This window comes from Glycine soja, chromosome 8 (genome assembly GCF_004193775.1).
Source record: "Glycine soja cultivar W05 chromosome 8, ASM419377v2, whole genome shotgun sequence".
NCBI classification, from domain to species: Eukaryota; Viridiplantae; Streptophyta; class Magnoliopsida; order Fabales; family Fabaceae; genus Glycine; species Glycine soja.
In genome coordinates this window covers 47,531,061-47,553,152 of record NC_041009.1, presented here as the reverse complement: position 1 = coordinate 47,553,152, position 22,092 = coordinate 47,531,061, and the positions used below count along the sequence as shown (strand labels likewise).

At 31.5% G+C, this 22,092-nt stretch overlaps 3 protein-coding genes across 3 annotated transcripts; 2 read left to right on the top strand and 1 right to left on the bottom strand.

Moving 5' to 3' along the window:
• The first annotated feature begins 7,168 nt into the window (after positions 1-7,168).
• On the top strand, positions 7,169-9,008 carry LOC114423805 (pirin-like protein). Its single transcript, XM_028390702.1, has 7 exons — positions 7,169-7,416; positions 7,515-7,564; positions 7,684-7,722; positions 7,800-7,828; positions 7,916-7,978; positions 8,061-8,164; positions 8,238-9,008. The coding sequence occupies exons 1-7, from the start codon at positions 7,169-7,171 to the stop codon at positions 8,719-8,721; spliced, it is 1,017 nt and encodes a 338-aa protein (XP_028246503.1). The 3' UTR covers positions 8,722-9,008.
• Positions 9,009-12,512: 3,504 nt separating this feature from the next.
• LOC114423804 (ras-related protein RABA5e-like) lies at positions 12,513-13,920 on the bottom strand. The gene is made up of 2 exons (XM_028390700.1): positions 13,399-13,920; positions 12,513-13,085 (listed from the first exon to the last, which is right to left on the bottom strand). Exons 1-2 carry the CDS (start codon positions 13,733-13,735, stop codon positions 12,763-12,765), a joined length of 660 nt encoding a protein of 219 aa, XP_028246501.1. The 5' UTR covers positions 13,736-13,920; the 3' UTR covers positions 12,513-12,762.
• Positions 13,921-14,857: 937 nt separating this feature from the next.
• LOC114423802 (signal peptide peptidase-like 3) lies at positions 14,858-22,021 on the top strand. The gene is made up of 13 exons (XM_028390698.1): positions 14,858-15,200; positions 15,272-15,542; positions 15,630-15,746; positions 16,875-17,032; positions 17,828-18,007; positions 18,391-18,425; positions 18,534-18,690; positions 19,463-19,516; positions 19,630-19,722; positions 20,057-20,199; positions 20,792-20,862; positions 21,487-21,570; positions 21,657-22,021. Exons 1-13 carry the CDS (start codon positions 15,075-15,077, stop codon positions 21,758-21,760), a joined length of 1,593 nt encoding a protein of 530 aa, XP_028246499.1. The 5' UTR covers positions 14,858-15,074; the 3' UTR covers positions 21,761-22,021.
• The last annotated feature ends 71 nt before the right edge of the window (positions 22,022-22,092 follow it).

The window sequence follows — 22,092 nt, the reverse complement described above, 5'->3', positions numbered from 1 at the left end:
TAAAATTCATAAGCTCCCAGTAAATGTAATGTAAAAGAAAAAAGGATGGAAAAGTTCTTAATTGTATAATTTTGTACAGTAACTAAATAATGAAGCTGACAGAGAGGACAGGGCTGTTAGTGATAATGTGTTGCTTGCAAATATGAAAAACACAAGTGTAGGGTTGGGATCAAACGTAAGTAAGCATGTGCCACGTGGGTACGGAAATTGGATGAATGAATATGGTCCCACACTCCCCCCCAACCCAACATTACTAATTATTGCCTCTATTATGTAATTTCAATTCATTCAAAATAAAAATACTACTGTCCTAAGTATGGAGTATTATAAGTTCAAAACTAACAAATATATATTATTGGCTCCCAAATTTTATATTATTTATTATCATAGGTACAAAAGGGGCAAAAAAAAAAAACATCTCCGGTCAAATTTACATTCCATTAGTAGGTTGGAAAAAATGGCAGTCAAATTATTTCTAATCATACGAAATTCTCAATAGTAATCAATTCCGTATGGGTTAACTTGGCCAAATTAATTTGTGGTTCAAGTTGGGCCATGTGGATATGTAGGTTACATTGCGTGTGACTTTTGATACCTATTTCAGGTGTTTCATGTTTCTGTTTACAGCTATTGCCGTGAGTCCGTGACTACTCACTACAGTCCCTGGCCAAAAGCAATAAACTGCCTCCACCAATCGGTTACTTAATATATTTTTAAATTAATTTCGTAATAAATTTAATACTATAGTTTTTTAACACAATACTACAAAGTAAGTGGGGGGAATAGTGCAAACTGAACCCGACGCTTTTATTTATTAAATTAAAAAATTAAATTGTTTCTAAAACCTATTATGAAAGTATAATGTAATAACAATTTAATCTTTGAATTAACAAAAATTCTGAAATAATATTTGAAAGTGTAAAAAAGTACATTAGAAACATCTTTTCCTTAAGTGTAAAGCGACTTTTAAGTTTTAGGTATGATTCGTGACTCATTATAGTATTAAATTGTGGAGTAAAAAATTATCTTAAATATGCATGTTTCCATAATGATGATGGAACAGTCTATTTTTAACATTGAATCCTATGAACCAATACGTACAGCTGTCAAGGATTTTTCACAATTTTGACTTGATCTACCTTGCTCTTCATTAGGAGAAAAAATTGTAGTTAGTCCCAAAGCCACCATAAACTCCTCTTGAATCTAATGTGTTATTTTTTACTCATTCTTCTGCTTAGAGCCTTAGATTAGACACTCTTCGTTTACACTGAAAGGCTGAGAAAATTAAATCCAATACAAAGAAACAAAATTAGTCAGAAGCACTTGTATATATACCAGCAAAAATCAGAACAATTGAACATGGAAGCACAAAGAAGAGAATTGTCAAGTTGGAGGTTCTAAAGCACGATGACATATTCCCGTTAGAAACCCCATTCATCAAAAGTGACATCTTTTCCTATGAGAAAATCACGTCGAATGAGTCTTAGAGGGAAAACTGGATTTTGTCTCAGTAATTTCCCAATTCCTGTAAAGAAACATAAACAAACAGTATCCATGTTTGATATGGCGCTACAATGAAGCCTAGCTTTATTTGGAAGTGACAAATTTAGAGTCTAAGATTTGCACAAATGTAACAAAAGTCACACACCATATTGGAATTATATTCCTTCTCAAGTGACTCTATGTGCTTATCCTCATCCGTCCCTTAAGGGAAGAAAAATGTCGAGTGTGATATATAATATGATATGGTACTAGAAATTTAATATCAAAAACAAGAAATTAAAAAGGAACAATGAGGTCAATATTGTCACCAACTTAATTAACAAAAATATCTCTTTCTTGATAGAGTCTGCATGAATTCAAACTCTTTCATATATATCCATCTTAATTAATCTAGAGAACCTGAAGAGTCTTTTTCTATAGCTTGTCATATTCCTCCAGAGTCATCTCCTATCAAATAGGGATAAACACTACTAATCCATAAAATTAAAACAAATAACGAAAACTCGGCGCTGAGGAAATCAAAATATAAAAACTGAAATTAAATGGCATATGTCAAGATCTCCAAGAGTAACTTTCAAACAGGGTTAAATAAGTAATCCAAATGTAGACACAAATGTCAATTATCCTCTATTTGATTACCATGTCAAATATTTTCACTCATTTTCAAGTATCCAAAGGATACAACGTACGTATGAAGTTTGATTGTGCGTCACAATATAAATAACATTCAAAATTTACTTACGCTTAACCTTTATCAAAAACATGCTCTCAACAGACATATATTATCAATGCACATCAAGTGAAAGTAATGTGTATAGGTTTTCAATTTCAGCAATGCATCGTCACCAAACAAAACATATTCACTAGGGTTCATTATTAGTTAATTTCCATGTTTTCGTGGCTGTGACGAGCCATAATAAAGACACAAAAATAAAAAGCACCCTGGGCCTAGCCCAAATAGGGGTCAATTTTTTATTTTAATTATCTCCTGTATTATAAATTTAAATTCCCACTTAATTAAAACATTTTAGGAAGTAGCATGTTTTTTAAGGTATTACTAAAAATATTGAAAAATAATATATGTAATCTATATATTTAATAAAGATGATGCAAAATATTATTTTTTATGCAACTAAAACTGTCACAAAGGTTTAGACGCTTGTACAATAATTTCAAGAAATACTTTCCTAATTTAAAGTTGAAGCAAATGTTGTGGAAGGTTGTGAAAGTCACATATTCTGTTTGAAAATATAGTGTCTTAGTTAGGATAAAAAAGAGATTAAAAATTGTATTTGCTGCAATACAACAGTCGTTGACTAACTAAGTTTGATCCTTTGTTGAATGTTGTAATGTATTTGTTGTTTTTAGCATCATTAATTGACTTACTTACATGCATGTGTGCATATGACTAATATGTGTCTAATTTTAAAATGATTTTCAGTTGCACACCTACACATAAGTAGGCTAATTAGTAGTGCTAAAAAAACTAAACAACAATAGATATATCATAACAACCAACACATCTAATTGAAAATAATTTTGATAGAATGCCCTCGATTGTATTCACTACTTCATAGATCAAAATCTATCATTCTATACACATGATGAACCAGAATGAAACCATTTGAAAATCATAAAGGACCAACACAAAAACATTTAAAATGATGTTGTTTCAATTAAAATATTACATCATCATCTCAATTAGTTTTAATACACACGTCACACTTTTTTATGAATATATTTAATGTTTTTATTTAAAAGGACCAAAACAAAATAATTCCAAAACATAAAGAATAAAAACGAGACTTTTGAAACTTAAAGAATCAAAATATAAAAACATTAAAACGTAATTTAAGCCTTTTATAATAATTACTTGTAAGTCATATTAAAGATGTAATGAGGTACTGGAAGTAATTTTTGGATGTGCTGGAGGCAACATTCTAGGACACTGCTACGCGCACCCAAAAAAATTGCTGGTATACCCAACAATTTCACAATTTTCCCATTTTGTCTTAACTAATCCGTAAGTCTCATACGAATTAGTTAATTTGTATGAGGTCCATGGATTAGTTGATTCATATGAGGCCCACAGATTATTTAATTTGTATGAGGCTAACGGATCAACTGATCTGTATAAGTCCAATCCAAAAGTTTTTTTTTAATTATTTTTCAAAAATATGTGTTACGAATTAATTTAAAATTAATGGTCTAAGCAAGAATCTGGAATACATATTTTTTACAAAAAAATTTCGGATTAAACCTATATGGATTAGTATGAGGCTTACGGATCAGTTGATCCGCACCCTTTTATGAAAGGACAAAATGGGAAAATTGCAAAATTGATGGGTGTACCAGCAATTTTTCTAGGTGCGCATAGCAGTGCCCAACATTCCACAATCGGTTGTGGATTTTAGTTGGCAAGACCCAACGCCCAACTCGCATGGGCTTACTTGCCCTAAAATCTTTTTTTTCCCATTGAATATCCTTACGAAAAATCCACCATCGAGTCCAGAGGTAAGTAGCCTAATAGTAACTATTATCCTTCTTTGTTTGCATAAGTTTGATTACACCTTTTTTGGGGGACTTAATTATACCTTTGTTTTCTAGTTTAGACAAGGTAATTTTGATGACCAAGTTTTTAAATTTCTCTATCTATAAAATTTATATAAATTTGGTTCTTTTGTAGAATTTCTTATACTTAAAACTGATGAAGTTTTATTTTCTATTATGTAGATTTATTTGATATATATAATTCAATTAACAACATACGCTGAGTTTAAAAGAAAGAACTTAAATTTGATTATCATAAAATATATCTTTGAAAAAATGATAAACTTTAAATATAATTAAGTTTTAGACTGAGAATTAATCTTATAGTTAGACTAATATATAAAAGTTTGTAAAAATATTTGAAATCCTCTCAGAGAATAAAAAATTCCAATTAGGGTGGTTAAAAATTTATTGTAGATTTATAAAAAAAAACTTGATATATTAAATAATTTCAAAAGTACAAAGGTAAAAAAAAATAGTAGAAGTTTGAGGAAATTTGAAACATTTAATAGGATGTGAGGTTAAGGTTACCAAAAGATGAAATTTTAGAATATTTTATTCTAGGCTAAATTTAGTATTTTAATTGATGGATCTTAAGAAATAGATTATTTAAAATGATTTAATTGGTATAATTTGTGAATATTTTGAGTAGAAAATTATAATTTGAGGGTTTTAAGTTGAAAGAAAGTGATGAAGGAACTCAAATGCAATAATTATAAAATTAATTGATTAAATTTGCTCAAAATATTATTCAAAGATTAAAATAACACTTTCAATATAGCAAATTAAGAGATTAAGAGTGTAATTAAGTCATTTAAAAGATATCCTCCAAGTGAAATTCCTCGAAGACGACTGATTGATATATATATATATATATATATATATATATATATATATATATTTTTTTTTTTTTAGAATATAAAATTTAATTAAGATAATAATCAATAAAGTCTTATACAGTTCCCAAATAGTTGTGTCTTTTACTGTGGTAATTTCCACAAGAAAAAGAACTTATATTGAAGGAGAATTTCCAACGGGCATGTTGTCAGCTTGTGTCGACGCCATTTTGTACAAAGTGAGTCATGGTACGCAGTTTACCAACAATCAGATCAGATCGTCAACAATAGCACACTTCAAAAAATAATGTTTTTAGCAGAATATTTCGACTGGGACAACGTCATTACTTACTTCCAAATAACAGATTTCAAATAGTAATATATTACGTTTTCCTTGTAGAAGTTTTTTTTTTCTTTTTAATTCTAAATTCGAAACACCACATGGTTATTTTTTTTTAAAGAAAAATAATAATAATCTTTTGGTTGCAAATTTATGAAAAGGTTATAGCAATGAATGAAAGGAAATTGATAAGTTTTCGATTGACAGTCCTTTCACTCCACAATTCACTCCACAATTATAATGGTATCCTTCTTTTGACTAACTAATTTCATTTAGTTAGAGAAATGTGGAATGAATAATCAATTTAGTTAATAAAGTAGTAAAACAATTCCCGAAATTATTTATTATTATTCAATTTAGTTTTTTAAATTGTAACGAACTAGTATTAAATTGGTGTCTAAAATAAATAAAATGGAAAATAATTTCTAAAATTGCAAAAAATATAATTGTCGGTTAAATTAGCTCCTAAAATAAAAAATTCTTAATTACAATTTCCGCCTAATTTTCACAATTTTGTGAGTTATGTCCTTAAAAATTTTCTAGCAAATTTTCACCCTAAATTCACAATTTTATAAATTTTGTCCTAACTAGCATTGGCATTGATGTGGTAGAATATGTTGTTTAGAAAATATTTAATTTCACTTTATGCCCCTTATTTTAAAATTTTCCATATTTTGTACTTTCAATTTTTTTCTTTGGCTATCTACAAAGCTGAAAATCAATTAAATAGAAATTAGATCAAAACTAAGCGAGTAGAAACCCCCCAAAACATTAAAGATAAGCAACTACTTCAACTAATCAAGTGGTTGTTCGTGGATAACCAAACCATCCTTCATCAAGGAGGGAGTAAATTCATCAATTTAAAAGTACAAGAACCAAAACTAAATTTGACCAAAAGTACAAAAATTAGAAACAGATTAAATCTTAATATATTTTTATACAATCAATATAAACATACACTTAAAAAACCAAAAAACCAAAAGTGCAATTAACAAATGCAATAATAGCATATATATATATATATAATAGCATATATATATATATATATATATATATATATATATATATATATATATATATATATATATTGCATATAAACTAAACAAACCAAATGATGAAGTGGCTTTGATGGTTGTGGAAAATGAATGGATTGAGAATTCAAACCCTAATTTTAACATTTTTACTATTTTCTGAAGGCACCAAAGTCCACTAAAACCAATGTTGGTGAATCAACGTTGGGACAAAATTTACAAAACTATGTAAGTTTAAAGTTAAAATGTGAAAATAAAAATTTCAGGGGCAAATTAATTTTGAAAGATAAGAAGTGCAATTAAACTTTTTTCCTAACCTAAACTTTTTATGAAAAATCCTATTTCAACTCCAAAGATTTAATGTTTGTATGGTGTCTTCCTAAAGAGAAATGATTCGTGGAGAGATAAATAATTGATAACATTGGTGATATAATAAGACAAGAAAAAGATAGATAAAGAAAAATAAAGAATATTAATAAGATTTTTGTAAATGATGATTGTCTAAATATTATCATTTCCTGTCTAAAGGATTTTTTGAATTCGTAGGCTTTTTCTGACTTGGATCGGGGCTCTATTTCGGTATTTCCTCCCCTAAATTTTTTATTACCTAGAAAAAAAATCATCATTCCTTCCAAAAAGCTCATGCTAGAAGGAGAGGATGAGAAATTACAAGAGTGAAGGGAATTAACAATGTGATATGTGAGCATTATGATAGGGAGATTGAAGAAGGAAAGGAGGCAGTCATCACGATGACAATAGATTGATGTCATCATTATGATTGTTCAAAGTGGATCCCACCCCAAATGTCAGACCCAACTAAGCCTTCATCTTCTCTTTCCACTCTCCAAATTCCTCAATGATACCTATATATATATATATATATATATATATATATATATAAATATCCAATGTTCACATACACAACACACCTACCTAATACCTTGTTTATGAGAGCTATAAGTCACCACCTTTCACTGCTCAATTGGAGAATCTCTACCTCAGGATCTCTTTTTTCTCTGAGAAATACTTGTACCAATACCATGTCTCAATCTGATAATTCCTCTCCTTTTACCACACCCAGATTGGTTCTGAAGAAGGTTTTGGCCAAATCTCAACATGAAGGGGATGGAGCTGTTGTCAGAAGAGGCATTGGAAGGTATTCTTAATCTTGGATTTGTATTATTATTATTATTATGCATTTCATTTAATTAAAGCGCTAACTCGTATTCATGATTGATTGATTTTTTTTATCAGGAGCGAGTTGAAGAACTTGGATCCCTTCCTAATGTTGGATCACTTCTCAGGTACAGACAATTGCTTTTGTGTTTGTGTGAAACCTTATTGGTTGAAGCCTACTTTGGTTGACCTCCCTTTGTCCTGTTTCTGTTGTTACACCACCTTACTCATGTCTTTGACTTTGCAGTATCTCCCCCAGCAGGATTTCCCGATCATCCACACCGAGGTTTGGTTTTTAATTCCATATTTGCCTCCTTTTGCTCTCTATTATATTATTCTGTTTCCTTATATTTTTATTTGCAGGTTTTGAAACCGTCACCTACATGCTAGAGGTACATATAGTTACATTTAACTTCAAATTAAATTATGGTTGACCAAAGTCCATATTATGTATACTTTGCTTTATTTTCGGATTCCAGGGAGGCATCACTCACCAAGATTTTGCTGGGCACAAGGGTACAATAAGAGCTGGTGATGTTCAGGTATGAGTAACACTATTAGTTAATGTTACTGAAAAGAGAAGATTAATTAGGTTGTTAGAATATATTATTTTTGCTCGTGCAGTGGATGACCGCAGGAAGGGGAATAATTCACTCTGAAATGCCAGCAGAAGCAAACAACAACAAGGGATTGCAACTGTGGATCAATTTATCATCCAGGGACAAAATGTAACATATCCCAATAACTAGCTAGTTAAATAAATTGACAAGTTATTATTAACTGTGTTTGATTTTGAGTCAGGATCGAGCCTAATTACCAAGAACTTCCAAGTGAGAACATAGCAACAGCAGAAAAAGATGGGGTTGAAGTGAGAGTGATAGCAGGGGAAGCAATGGGAGTGCATTCGCCTGTGTACACACGAACACCAACCATGTACCTTGTTTTCTCCATGATGCCCGAAACTCAGTGGAATCAGAGCATTCCAGAGTCGTGGAATGCCTTTGTTTATATAATTGAAGGTGAAGGAGTTTTCGGGTCTCCAACATCATCCCCAACTGTGCCACACCATGTCCTTGTTTTGACTCAAGGTGATGGCCTCAGCGTATGGAATAACTCTTCAAAGCCTTTGAGATTTGTTCTGATTGGAGGCCAACCACTTAATGAGCCAGTTGTTCAGCATGGCCCTTTTGTGATGAACACGCAGTCTGAGATTGAGAACACAATTGAAGACTATCACTATGGCAGGAATGGCTTTGAGATGAGCAAGTATTGGATGTCTCAATAGTAATAGTAATCACAACTCTCTCTATCTCATATCTTATAGATATAAATAAATAAAAATAAGAAGCCTGTTTTCTCAATCCTTTTCAGTGTCACAGGCGTAGCTATCAAAGTAGTAGGAGCTGAAAAGAAAACAAATACTACTATTGCTTATTCTCTCTTTTTTCATTTCCATGTAATGAAAGCTTCTAGAAGATTAAGATTAAAATTGCTGCTGGGACAACTATTGGTTTTGGTTGTGGCTCAAGTCATGTCATGATGATGGGTCAGCTTATCTTGATTTTTCTCTCACTCTTTCTCCCTTTTGCTCATTTTCTTTAGATTTCTTTCTTTCTTCAGATCTATCCATGTTTGGGGTAGTTGAGATCATAAAGAGTAATATAAAACTGTTCACATTATAAATATCTAACCTTTTAGGTTCATCTCCAACAAAACAATGGATTGTTATATATTGTTGTGTTTTCCTTTTTAAATAAAAATTAAATATTAACACAGCCAAAAAAAGAAATCTATTTTAAGTTTTCAGGAGTATCATTAATAAACTTTGACTTTTTAAAGCTTTCCTTGGAGATTTTGTTGGCAAGAAAGAGGTTTAGGTAATGGTTGTAGATTGGAAACTATGATAGGGATTGGTGGGTGGTATTGCTTGTTGGGCTCACGATTATGTTATGTGTTAAGGTCCTCCACTATCTCAGAATTTTAGGATTTTCTTATTAAACTGATCTTGAGTTGATCCCAAATGTGGCATGGTGTCCAAGCCACATCGTTGAGGATGATGTTGAGTGGGAACTTTTCATGTATTGCGCATAAAAATGGCATTTAAAAAAAAATTGTGACTGGTAACCAACGAACGAATAAAGGTTTTGAGTTGACGAAAAAATACAAAATTGTGCTATTAAACATATTTTATAAATGATAAACTGCTTATGAATAAAAAATCATTTGACGTAAATTATATTCACATTTTCCTAGGTTTAACCAAATTGCATTTGATGTTTTCTCTTTCTCAACATTATATACTGATTTTTTAAATTTACATAAAAAAATTATATATATGTTAACGGAAATAATATATTATATTGTTATATAAATCGAGAGGAAAATGTGTAAATAAAAAATATTTAAGTATAATTTCATTAAATCTTAAAGAGTATAATTTTTTTTATTTGCTTTTATATAAAACTCTAAAGTCTTCATTATTAAAAATGTTATATATTTTCTTTTTCATCAAACATATAACTTTGTTGAAATTACTTTTATATATATATATATATATATATATATGTATGTATATATATAATTTTAATACTATCACTTCCATATTCTTCTTATTAGTTACAAATACATTATTGCTAAACAAATTTCATATCTTGCTTAAGTTTCTTATATGATTTTTTAATTATATATTATTTATTTATTAAATATTATTTTTTTCATGTCCGAACTCAAAATTATGTGACTGATTCCCAAGTTTCAATGTTAAATTAAAGTCTAAATAAGTCATTTAATTAAGAGCACATACACCAATGTGATAACAAGCACGTTATTGGAAATCGAACAAAATCTCTCCTAAAACTTAAGTAAAATCATATTTTATATACTTATAAAAAAATCACATTATCTCGTATTCACAAATGTTTTTCCATCCATACATATCAATATAATAACATATTTATCTATTAATCATATCACATCATATTAATTTTATATAAAAAAATTAAAACTATAATTTATTTACAAAACATAAAAATAGGTCATACTTCTTTTGTAGTGAAATATAAGCAATTTTTTATGTATGAGAATAAAAATAAGCAAATTTTAATTAATCATTTCCTATTTAATGATATTACCTCTAAAATATCATTTATTTAATTAGTTTTATTTTTAACAATATTTTCTTTTTTATGATGTGCAATTAAAGGTAAAGGATATTTTATGAAATAAATTGATTTTCTTGGTGAGACTATCACAACTAAATAATGTTAAATAATTTTCTTAATAGGCATAAATTATTATTATTTTTACTTATATTTTAATTCAGAGGAAGTAATAGACATGATCAATAAGTGGAGAATTAATCTCAAGTCATCAAGACATATCTTGCTTACCACATTCCAAGATCTATTCACTTGTTATGAATTCATTCATATAATACATAATATATGAATTCACCCAATGGTTTGCTTATAGGTTCATTCATCAAGTATGTTTAAAGGTATTTTCATCATCTAGTAACAAATAAATATTTTGAGTTATTATAACATTAATGCAGAGTTTTTTTTTTTACTTTGATGATGATTAATTTTTGTTAAAATTTTTTACTAACCATCTTTAGTTTAATCATATTTTTTTCAATTACTTTGGTGATGATTAATTATATTGAATTCTTTAACGAGTGTCCCAAAAGTATTGGCGAGTAAAATCTCTTATTAAATCTCATACTCAATACTACAAAATGTTTAACCTTTCTCTTCCTAGAATTAGGATTTTTGATGCTCAACTAAAATTGTCTCACTTAATAAAAATGTGGTATACACAAAGTAAAAAAATTTAGTTCGGAGCACCTGCTACCTTGCCCGCATAGCATTTAAAAAATACATGATTGCAGAGTAGTTTAAAAATTCATGAATCTATTTCTTCTAAAACAAAGTAAAAAAAATGTACAATAATAAGCATTGATTAAAAAGTGAACAATGTTATGAGAATAGCATAAAATTCTATATAAAAAAAAAGTTTAGAGGTAAAGAAGGCAGATAATAGAGAGAGAAAAAGAACGGAGATAATGGAAAGTTTCATAATCAATTTTTAGTGATGAGATAACTTATTAATAGGTACAAACTAAAAACTGTAAGGGAACAGTTACAAATAGTTTAATAATATTAAGACAAAATATAAATAGTCACATATAATAAGTATGGACATTCACCTATTAAATATTCATAAAAAAATTGAAATGAATTGATAGTCATTAGTTTAGGTTTCTAGGCCTTCTAATTTTTTGGGACAATAGAAAACAATATAACATTTTAAACTTTAACAATAAAATTTGACCAATTGCAAAATCTAAGTCATCAACACCGGTTGGATTAGCTAAGCAATTGACTCTTAAAACTAGATATTCATTTAAATAATAATAAAATTCAAAAGATCGATGATTAAATAGTCCACTCTTAAAACAAAATTATTAATGTGTTTGTCCAAGTTTTTTATCACGTAATTAGAAAGTTATGAACAGTTAATTTATAAAAGTACAACCAATTAAAGAAAAGTTAATTTATAAAAGTATAACCAATAAAATAAAAAAGCTGGCAGCTAAAATCTTGATCAAATAGTTCACAGTTTACACACATGGACCCCTTTTATGGGTCTCATTTATGAAATCACAAGTCATTGCCTTACATTTATACAAATATACGTCAATTCAAAAGAAACCCATGAACTGAAGGCAACTTCTGGTTGACTACTTGACTAAAAACAATCCCCCCCCAATACATGCACACTGCTAAAGAGCCCGGGCAGTGAGATTAATCGAGTTAGAAGGCAAAGCATATCTCCATAGAAAGGCTAAAAAACACTAAAATTACATATTGATGACATTCATCAGGCAAATCAATTGAAAAGCCAAGGTCTTGTATTCTAATATAAGTCAAATTTCTCAAGAAAGAGAGCGCAGTAGTAAATCATACAGAAAAAATACTCAGCTAACAGGGAGAAATGCACAAGAAAACAACAAATGAAATAATTATTCCCGGGAGAGCGAGAATTGTGGAGAGTAGAGAAGAAGACGAGGAGTCAAGGAAACTAACAATCACAGAGACATAAATGGATGTCCGATTTCAATTGCTGCAATGCAATTACAAGCTCTTTGTACCCCCATTATAAAACTATACCCGTTTTCTTAAAATAAAATTGAAGACAACATTTTGATTTACTATATAGTTGTAACTGATCAACAAGTTTTGAAGGAACCATTTAATTAATAAAGCAAAGCAACAAAAAGGGAATAGAAGTGACAAAGCAACTTGTTTCGTATGGTAGTTATAGGTCATCTGGAACAACAAGAAAAGTAGGTTTGATTTTGCTTAGATGTAGCAGCACCATTGTTGACGAGGCTGACCCTGTTGACAGATAACTCTGCCTTGTATGTTTCGGAGTTGAGAACCTTCCTGCTCACGTTGTTGTATATCTCTCGAATTACCATCTCAAATGCCATCTTCACGTTTGTCGAGTCCAACGCTGACGTTTCCATGAAAAACAAACCTTCCGCTTCCGCAAGGCTTTTCCCCTCGTCAATGCTCACCGCCCTTATATTCTCCAAGTCACATTTGTTCCCCACTAGCATCATTGCCACCGTTGTATCGCAGTGAGCTGCATCATATCATTAGATAAAATCAAACAACCAAATAACGTAGTTTTACTTTTACTTAACAAGATACCATATCTATCTTCCTCTAATTAATTAATTAATACACACGAAGCTAGTATAAGACAAATTGCTCTGCTCCTAGGTTAACCTGTGCTGTGAAGGTACCAGAAGAATAAAACTAGCTACAAATACAAGAAATGAACATGTCAAGAGTGGTGAAAGCGATAGCGAATAGATGAGAATCGGATCGGGGCAGGATACCGGTAGCCGGTAAGTGTTAAGAAAGTGAAAATGATGAGAGATCAGATCTAGTACTTTTAAGCTCGTCGAGCCAGCGACCGACGCTATCGAAGGTGGTGCGGCGGGAGATGTCGTAGACAATGAGGGCGCCGACAGCGCCGCGGTAGTAGGCGGAGGTGACGGCGCGGAATCGCTCTTGGCCGGCGGTGTCCCAAATCTGAGCCTTGACTTCCTTGGAGTCGATTTCCAAGCACTGAGTCTGGAACTCGACGCCTATGGTGGCCTTGGAGTGCATGTTGAACTCGTTCCGGGCGTAGCGGGACAGCAGGTTCGATTTCCCCACCGCGGAGTCTCCGATTATGACGATCTTGAAGAGGTACTCTTCTCCTCCCTCGTCCTCCGAACCAGACATTATTTTCAATTCTAATCAATTTCCACAACTCACAGAGAGAGAGAGAAAGTGAGGAAAGTTTAGTAGTGGAGGCGTGCTTCGCTGTGATGATACCACACAACACAACCTGGCATCGCGCTACTCAGCTGCATTCTTTCCCCATTTTGCCCCACTTTTTTCCAATTCAATTATTATTCAAATTAATTAAATTAACTGTCCACTTTTAGTCCATTTAAATCATTTTATTTCAACAAAATTTTAATACTAATAAAATAAATATTTAAATTTTTTAAAAACAAAAATAAATATATTATAAAAAGGGCGCAAACTGTTATATATATATATATATATATATATAAAGACAATACATATTGTAATTGTTCATTGATCTTCATTTTTATTTGTTTATTTTACCTTTGAATGTTTAAAACAAAAATAATAACAATAATGTACAAATAGAAAAAATAATTCTTATGTGATCTCCACTTTTATTTAATAAATTTTATCCCTTTATATAACTTCTACATCACGGAAGTTAAGTCTTCCATCATTTCAAACACAAAAAACTACACACTATCTATATTACACTACTCCTCACAACTTTCACTCAATTATACTTGTTTTTGATTTTCTTCTCTTGCGAGTCATATTTATGCTCTTTTTCTTACTATTATTTTAGTGTTGTTACATCCTTCCTTTTTTCTACAATTTTGATTAAAGACCTTGCCTCAATGATAAAAATTGGGGTACATAATAAATTTTTTACTCCCCTAGTCTTTTTGCTGTATTTATTTTTAATTTTTTTTATTCTAATCATTCTTAGACATCTTTTTATATTTTATTTCCTTTCTTTGTTACTAATTATTCTTTTAATTAATTTAACAAATCTTTCATGAAATATACACTTGAAAACTGCCATTGTCAATAAGGAAGTAATTTATGAAAAAAGAGGAGGGAGAATATTTTTTCAAAACTAAAATTATTGTGAATTTTGTATGACCAATCAATTATTTTTATGTTTAGTTGTGCTATTTAGTTTGTTTTTAATTTTCTATATGAAGTATATCATTCATCGAAAATAAAATTCAGAAATTATAATTAAAATTATTATAATATATTAATTCTTGACACAATAAACGAGAAAAGGAAGGAGTAAAAAATATTAGTAGGAGATAAAGCAACAGTTGGTGTAATTGGAGTTGAGAGTGGAGGCAGCGAAGAGGCGGAGCGAGTAACAAAATTTGCATTATTGAATTGAATTCCTCTGTTCTATTCGATTCCATGCGAGACAGAGACAGAAGAAAAGAATAAATTATAAAAGCAGCAGCAAAGAGTCTTGATCTTGATCTGGTGGCAAACGATGGCGTTTCGTGGTCTCGGTGTGTTGTTGGTGTTGTTGTTTGTGATTGGCGCGGGCGCCGACGATGCCAAACGCGACGACGACAGGGCTCCCAAGTCGGAATCCTGCAATAACCCCTTCCAACTGGTATGTATTTCCATTGGACCGATCTGCGATTTATTCTTTTCTTTTGCAATTTAATTTGGCTTTGGGTGCAGGTGAAGGTGGAGAACTGGGTGGATGGTGAGGAAGGGCATATTTATAATGGCGTCAGTGCTAGATTTGGGTCTGTGTTGCCGGAGAAACCTGACAACAGTGTGAAAACTCCAGCAATATTCGCTGATCCCTTAGACTGCTGTTCCAATTCAACTTCAAGGTTATCTGGCTCAGTTGCTCTCTGTGTGCGTGGGGGTTGTGACTTCACAGTTAAAGCTGATTTTGCACAGTCTGTAGGTGCTACTGCCATGTTGGTCATCAACGACGCACAAGGTCAATCATGACTCATGACTATTAAGGCAACTCCACAAGCTGCAACTTATTTATTACTCACTCTCCTTTCTTTTTTGCTTTTGTCAGATCTCTTTGAGATGGTTTGCTCCAATAGCACTGAAGCTAATATTTCAATTCCAGTAGTCATGATAACAAAGTCAGCCGGACAAAGTCTCAACAAGTCTTTGACATCTGGAAGCAAAGGTCAGCCTCAGGACTTCAATTCTTACATCATATTTTTCTGCAAATAATTTTTCATTTTCTTTTGTTGCTTGGGCCAAATGGGATATGCTTTGATTGCTTCTTGTTGCTAACTAGTACCACACTAAGATGTCTACAAGGATGCTTTATTCTCCTCTCTTTTATTCCCCAGTCCCCACCAGAGGGTTTGGTCCTGTAATAAGAAGGCCATCATTCATCAAAGGCTCCAATGAAAAAAAAATGAATCACATGGAAGCTAGTATGGGTAAAAACAGCAGAGCAACACCTAAGAAAACAAAGTGACTTTTGCAGCGTGCAGCCTCACCTCTCTAATGCTTAGAATTAAAATAAATGTTTTAGTGCTTTTACACCCTAAGTAGCTCAATTTTGTTCATACATTGCATCCAAATGGCTTAACCAAGAGTTGAACTTGAACCTAAGTTTTTCCAGCCACAGATCAGGCATGCCACTGCTAACTGCTAAGCCAATGGTTCTTAATAATTGCTGTGCAATAATTTAATGTATTATGTTGCTTTGGAAAATGAACGTGTCTTCTGAAAATGTCCAAACTGAAGAATTGAACCATGATATTTTTCGTACCAGTTGTTACTGTACATTGTGCTGCTTAAATGATCTGTTTCATTATATGACATTTTTGTATTCATATTTATATTTAAAATATTTATTTCATGTAGGATATAATTAAATTTTAAATATATTTATTCATTGTAAGATATATTCAGTGTACTTAATGGCATGTGGATTTATTGTATATGTCATGAATCAAATTAATTAATCATGTTAGATGTTTATTTTTAGTTGTTTACCCCATGACTTATTATATTTCATAATTTTTCAAAATTTATGAGTATGTTACAAATCTCCAATTAAACCAATAGTTTGACCTTGAAACCTTGAACCTATCTCTTTTCTGATTCATGGATTGTTCCTGTTTTAAAAATATTGGTTAATATGTGCCACCATGTGTTATTTTAATAGGGATCTGCTCATTTCATGTTCATGCGTTATTTTTAGTTTTAATAATGCCACCATTAATGCTTATTTATCCTAGATGTCAGGTTTATTTTCCGCTTGACTTACAGATGGTTAATTTTGAGTTGTCTATTGCAGTGGAAATTTTGTTATATGCTCCACCTCGGCCACTTGTAGACTTCTCAGTTGCATTTTTGTGGTTGATGTCTATTGGAACAATTGTATGTGCTTCACTATGGTCAGATCTAACTACCCCAGAGAAGTCTGATGAACGCTATAATGAATTGTGTCCCAAGGTTTTTCCTTGCAACCCTATATCAGCCATGAAGTTTATTATATGTACTTAAACATGCTATTGTGATGCCTTAAGTAAGCACTTTTCTGAGTTTCTGGATGTGAAGACATGTTTTTGTGAAGAAAGCATCTCCTAATATTTGAACAATGCTGAAATAGGAAATGTATAATAACAGTTTGACATTGGCATGTGTACTTATCTAAATTTCGTTGTAGCTTTTATTTCCTTTGTTTTTATCCACTGATAATTTCATTAAGAGTGTGTTTGTTTCAAGTTCTGCAAAATTATTCCCAGGAATGTACTTTTGAATATAACATTCTTGTGTTTGTTATAAGTTTTAATTTTTTCCCAGGCATGGCTGATTCCCAGGAATTTGTCATCATATTTTGCTTGGCTTTTGTTTCCATGGTGAGGGGTGGGTATATTCATTCCCATGGAGAATATTGGAAGTTTCAACTTATCATATATCCCAATCATTAACTTCCATTCCCACTTTTGTTTTTAACTTCTACCAGTTGAATTTTGAAAACATTCCCATAAATGTTAAAACTCTAAGTAACCAAACATGTTTATTTTGATTTACCCAAGAATAACATTCGTCATAATAATATTCTTGGGAATGTAATTAAGTACCTTGAAACAAACATCACCTAACTATTACGAATTTTGCAATGGGGTATAGAAGAATGCCTTCTTCCTTCCATTTTGTTTACTGATACAATTTTTTTCAAGTTTACTTTTTAGCAGAGATTCAAGTGTATTAATTTGTACTAATAATTTTCTTTTCTTTTGCTAGGAATCTTCTAATGCGGAAACAGCAAAAGATGATTTGGACAAGGAAATTGTTAACATTGATTCAAAGGGTGCTGTCATATTTGTCATAGCAGCGTCTACCTTTCTTGTGCTATTGTTCTTCTTTATGTCATCTTGGTTTGTCTGGGTGCTGATTGTACTTTTCTGCATTGGTGGTATTGAGGTAATGTAGCTCATTTCCTTGGATTTGGAATTTACTTCTACTCTAGTACTCCTTCTAATTAACAAAAAAATCATATTTCATGGTGTGCATGAAGGGGGTATTGGTTCGGAATCTTGCACAATTAAATTTGGTGTATAAATTAACTGTAAGTTTGAATTAGCAATTCGAGTAATTGGCATATGCCAATCAGATTATATTGCATTAGCCTTGTTTATTTCATACACAAGTTATGTAAGGGTAAGAAAAGAAAGGAAGAGAGTGAAAGTCTCTTGAAAGAAAGGATTTAGGAGCACTAATACCCGCACTATCATTGTCATGAAAATATGCAATCTAAAGCTTTAAAATTCCTCTGTATGTTAATTTAAATTTGTTTTCATTTTCAGGGTATGCACAATTGTATTGTAAGCCTCACTTTAAGGTATATCCAGTGCCTCTTTGTTTTCTAGCCTGAGAATGTGCTTGGTGTTCTTTCTGCATGCCACACGTTTTATTAATTTCTCTTATTAATTTTAATTTAAATGAGCAGAAAATGCCAAAATTGTGGTCAGAAGACAGTGAGCTTACCTCTATTTGGGGAGATTTCTATTTTCTCACTGGCAGTATTGTTATTCTGTGTGGCATTTGCAATTTTCTGGGCTGCTACTCGACAGGAATCATATTCATGGATTGGCCAAGATATCCTTGTAAGTTTCAGATTCTAGTTGCTGCAAGATGGGTCTTTCTATTATTATTTCAGTTTCTAAATTCAAGCTTATATTGTTTAAGATGCTTCGAATAAGAAATTTTCTTCTTTCTCAAAACTTGTCCATGAATACTGACTATTGGAAGTCAGGAACTTTGTATGAAGAACTACAACAGAAGTTGCTGTGGTTTTTAGTCTAGGTTTTTGCAACATTTATATTTGGATGATTCCTATTTCACTTTCACACACATTTAACTGAATTCACTTATATACATATATAGATGTGCACAAATATCTACACACACACACACACACTGGCACGTCAAAGTGTAAGTATGTTTGAGAAATTACAAAAAACAGATATTCTTGGTATAGCAAGTCATCTAGTTTAGGTGCGGTGTATTTATCAAGTGGTTAATTATGCTAACTAGTGACTATTCATTGACCATTCTTTGAGTGTTGTTAACTACCTGAGTGGTTAGTAGTTCATGAACTATAAATATTTTTACTAATATTTCATTGTAATTTACCCTATTCCTAATCTTCAAATTAGATATTGTCAAATCATTAAATAATAATGTCCAAGTGTAAATCTGCATATATGAGCCAAATATGGAATTGGGATCTTGGTCGGTTCCATAGTGGGCTTTCTGAAGTATTGATCTTGAAGCTGGTTTGTTATCTCAATTATGTTTGACACCATTAGCTGATGCTAAGTTGTCTGATCTTTCATTGCATGCTATTTACTTGAAATTTGGCTTTGTTCTTAACAGGGCATCTGTTTGATGATAACAGTCTTGCAGTTGGCTAGATTACCTAATATTAAGGTACCCAAATGGATTCTTTATGTCTACAATCAAATAATCATTTTTCTCTTACTCACTTTGTTATGTATCTATTAAAACAGCTCTAATAATTTCTCATGCATCTGATATAATAGGTTGCAACTGTACTCCTTTGTTGTGCCTTTGTCTATGACATTTTTTGGGTATTCATATCTCCAGTGATTTTCCACGAGAGTGTTATGATTGCCGTAAGTATTTACTCTCCTAGTACTGCTATAGTTCTTTTACTTCTATTGTCTCAGCTCTGTTTGCATCTTTATAGGTAGAGTAATATAAGTACTTATTTTGTTTTACTTGATAAAAAGGAAAATTAAGTAGAAAGGAAGAAGAGAAAGTAGAAACATGAAGATAGAGGACATTAACACGTATACATATAGTAAATAATAAGTTACCTACTCAATTAACACTTATATTCTTTTTCAAATGGATTCTGTGTTTTCTATAATGCTGCTTTATTAAAAAGGAAGAGAGAATTCTGGTTTTTATAGTTTTGTGATACTCTTACATGGGCTTTCTTTTTAGGTTGCTCGAGGTGACAAGGCTGGTGGAGAAGCAATTCCTATGCTTTTGAGATTTCCTCGTCTTTTTGATCCCTGGGGAGGTTATGACATGATTGGATTTGGAGATATTCTGTTTCCTGGTTTGCTTATTTCCTTTGCTCATAGGTACTGAATTCCTTATTGAGTCAACATCATATATAAATGCTAGATTTACAACATTGAAGATGTAGATGTGAATGGATATTTTGGCTTACCACAAAAGACAAAGAATAATGGATATTTGTAGTGATATTTATTAGGTCATTTTGAAGTTCATAGCTTTGTAATTTTTCTTTCCTTATTTGCATTCCTGAAAGGGAACAGAACAAGCTTTCTTATTAGGCTTGCAAAACATCAGCAAATCCATTTTAATATCCCTCTATTTTAACCAAAGATTTTTTATTTTTTATTTTTATAATGTGGTGATGTTAAATGGGCAGTTTGATTGTGTTGCTTCTGCTTTGTGGGATTAATAATACTAACTTGTATCAAACATGGACAGAATACCACACCTGCTCAGAAGTAAAATCCAATCAAATTTCATGACTTTGCAAACCTTCTGTCCTCTGGATGGATTGTGTTTCATGCATATTCCAAATGATCATATGTCACTTAGAGAATTCTTTTCTTTTTAAAATTTGCATTAGGCAACTTTTTGTTTATGTACTTTGGACAAAATGCTTTGTTTTAACATATTTATTCTTTTTGGTTGTCATAGATTTGACAAAGATAATAGGAGGGGAGCATCAAATGGATATTTTCTTTGGTTGGTAGTTGGTTATGGCATTGGTAAGTTCTTTTTGTTCCATGTTTATATCAAAGACTTGTTTACTTGTGTACATTTAAGGCCAAGTATTTCTAGGCTTTATTTAAGCATTGTTTGATTAGAGTATAGGATTTAGGGGTTAATCCTCACTGCTTGAAAACTGAAGCAGAACTGAAATAACTGGCATATGCTTCCTCAATCACAAGGAATCTAAAAGAAGTTAAGAATGTTTGAGATCCAAATTTAGTCATATCATATCACAACCTCATTTCACCCTTCTGTTTGATTCATTGGCATTTACAATTTCTGCTAAATCCCTTCCTGAGTCACCAAAAAGAATCCTGTGAAACAAAACTTGATTTCTTTTGTCTCGAACAAAACTTTATGGTTTGAATATATTGTTGAAATGCTAATGCATAAGATACTGTACGTTCTTAAGCATAATTGCTGATGTTTTATTTTTAAAGGCTTAAATTATCATTTCAATAAAATTCATGATGTTTTAAAGTCCAATCCTCTGATGCTACTAGTAGTTTAAGGCATCACAGGTGTTCCATGTTGATTTGTGAGTTATTTAAACTCGTGATCTGGATTCAATGCTATAGTTCATTCTTCTATGTCGTGACAGAATCTTTTTTCTGTTTTAGGCCTCGTTTTGACATATATGGGACTATATCTGATGAATGGAAATGGACAACCTGCACTTCTCTACCTTGTTCCATGCACACTAGGTAACTAGTTTTTTGCTGAAATTAGATGCGTAATGGTTCTCGTCGTTAAGTTAAATCTATCTATCTCATGCCCAATTAATCAACAGGTGTCACAGTCATATTGGGATGTATAAGAGGTGAGTTGAAGAGCCTTTGGAATTATGGCACAGACTCATCGTTGTCCACAGAGCCCTCTGGCTCTGAAGTTTAAATGATCACGTTATTCACCTTTTGAGGATTGAAGAAACTGAACTGCAACTTTAGGCAAGAAAGACACCAGGTGTACAGGCTCCGTAACTATCTTCTGTATTAATGATTGAGTGCTCTTTATGGCTGCGTCATATTATACTACATTTCTCTTGTATAAAGGATGAAAAGCAGATGGAAAAGTACGTATTCAAAATTCACCATACTGAACTTCTGCCACTGCCGTAGTGAAAATTGAATCGAGCTAATCATCATTTTTCATTTCTGTTTAGTTTTATTTATACGGAATTAAAGTAAAGATTGAATGAGGGAATTAGATAGGAGTTGTGATGAATT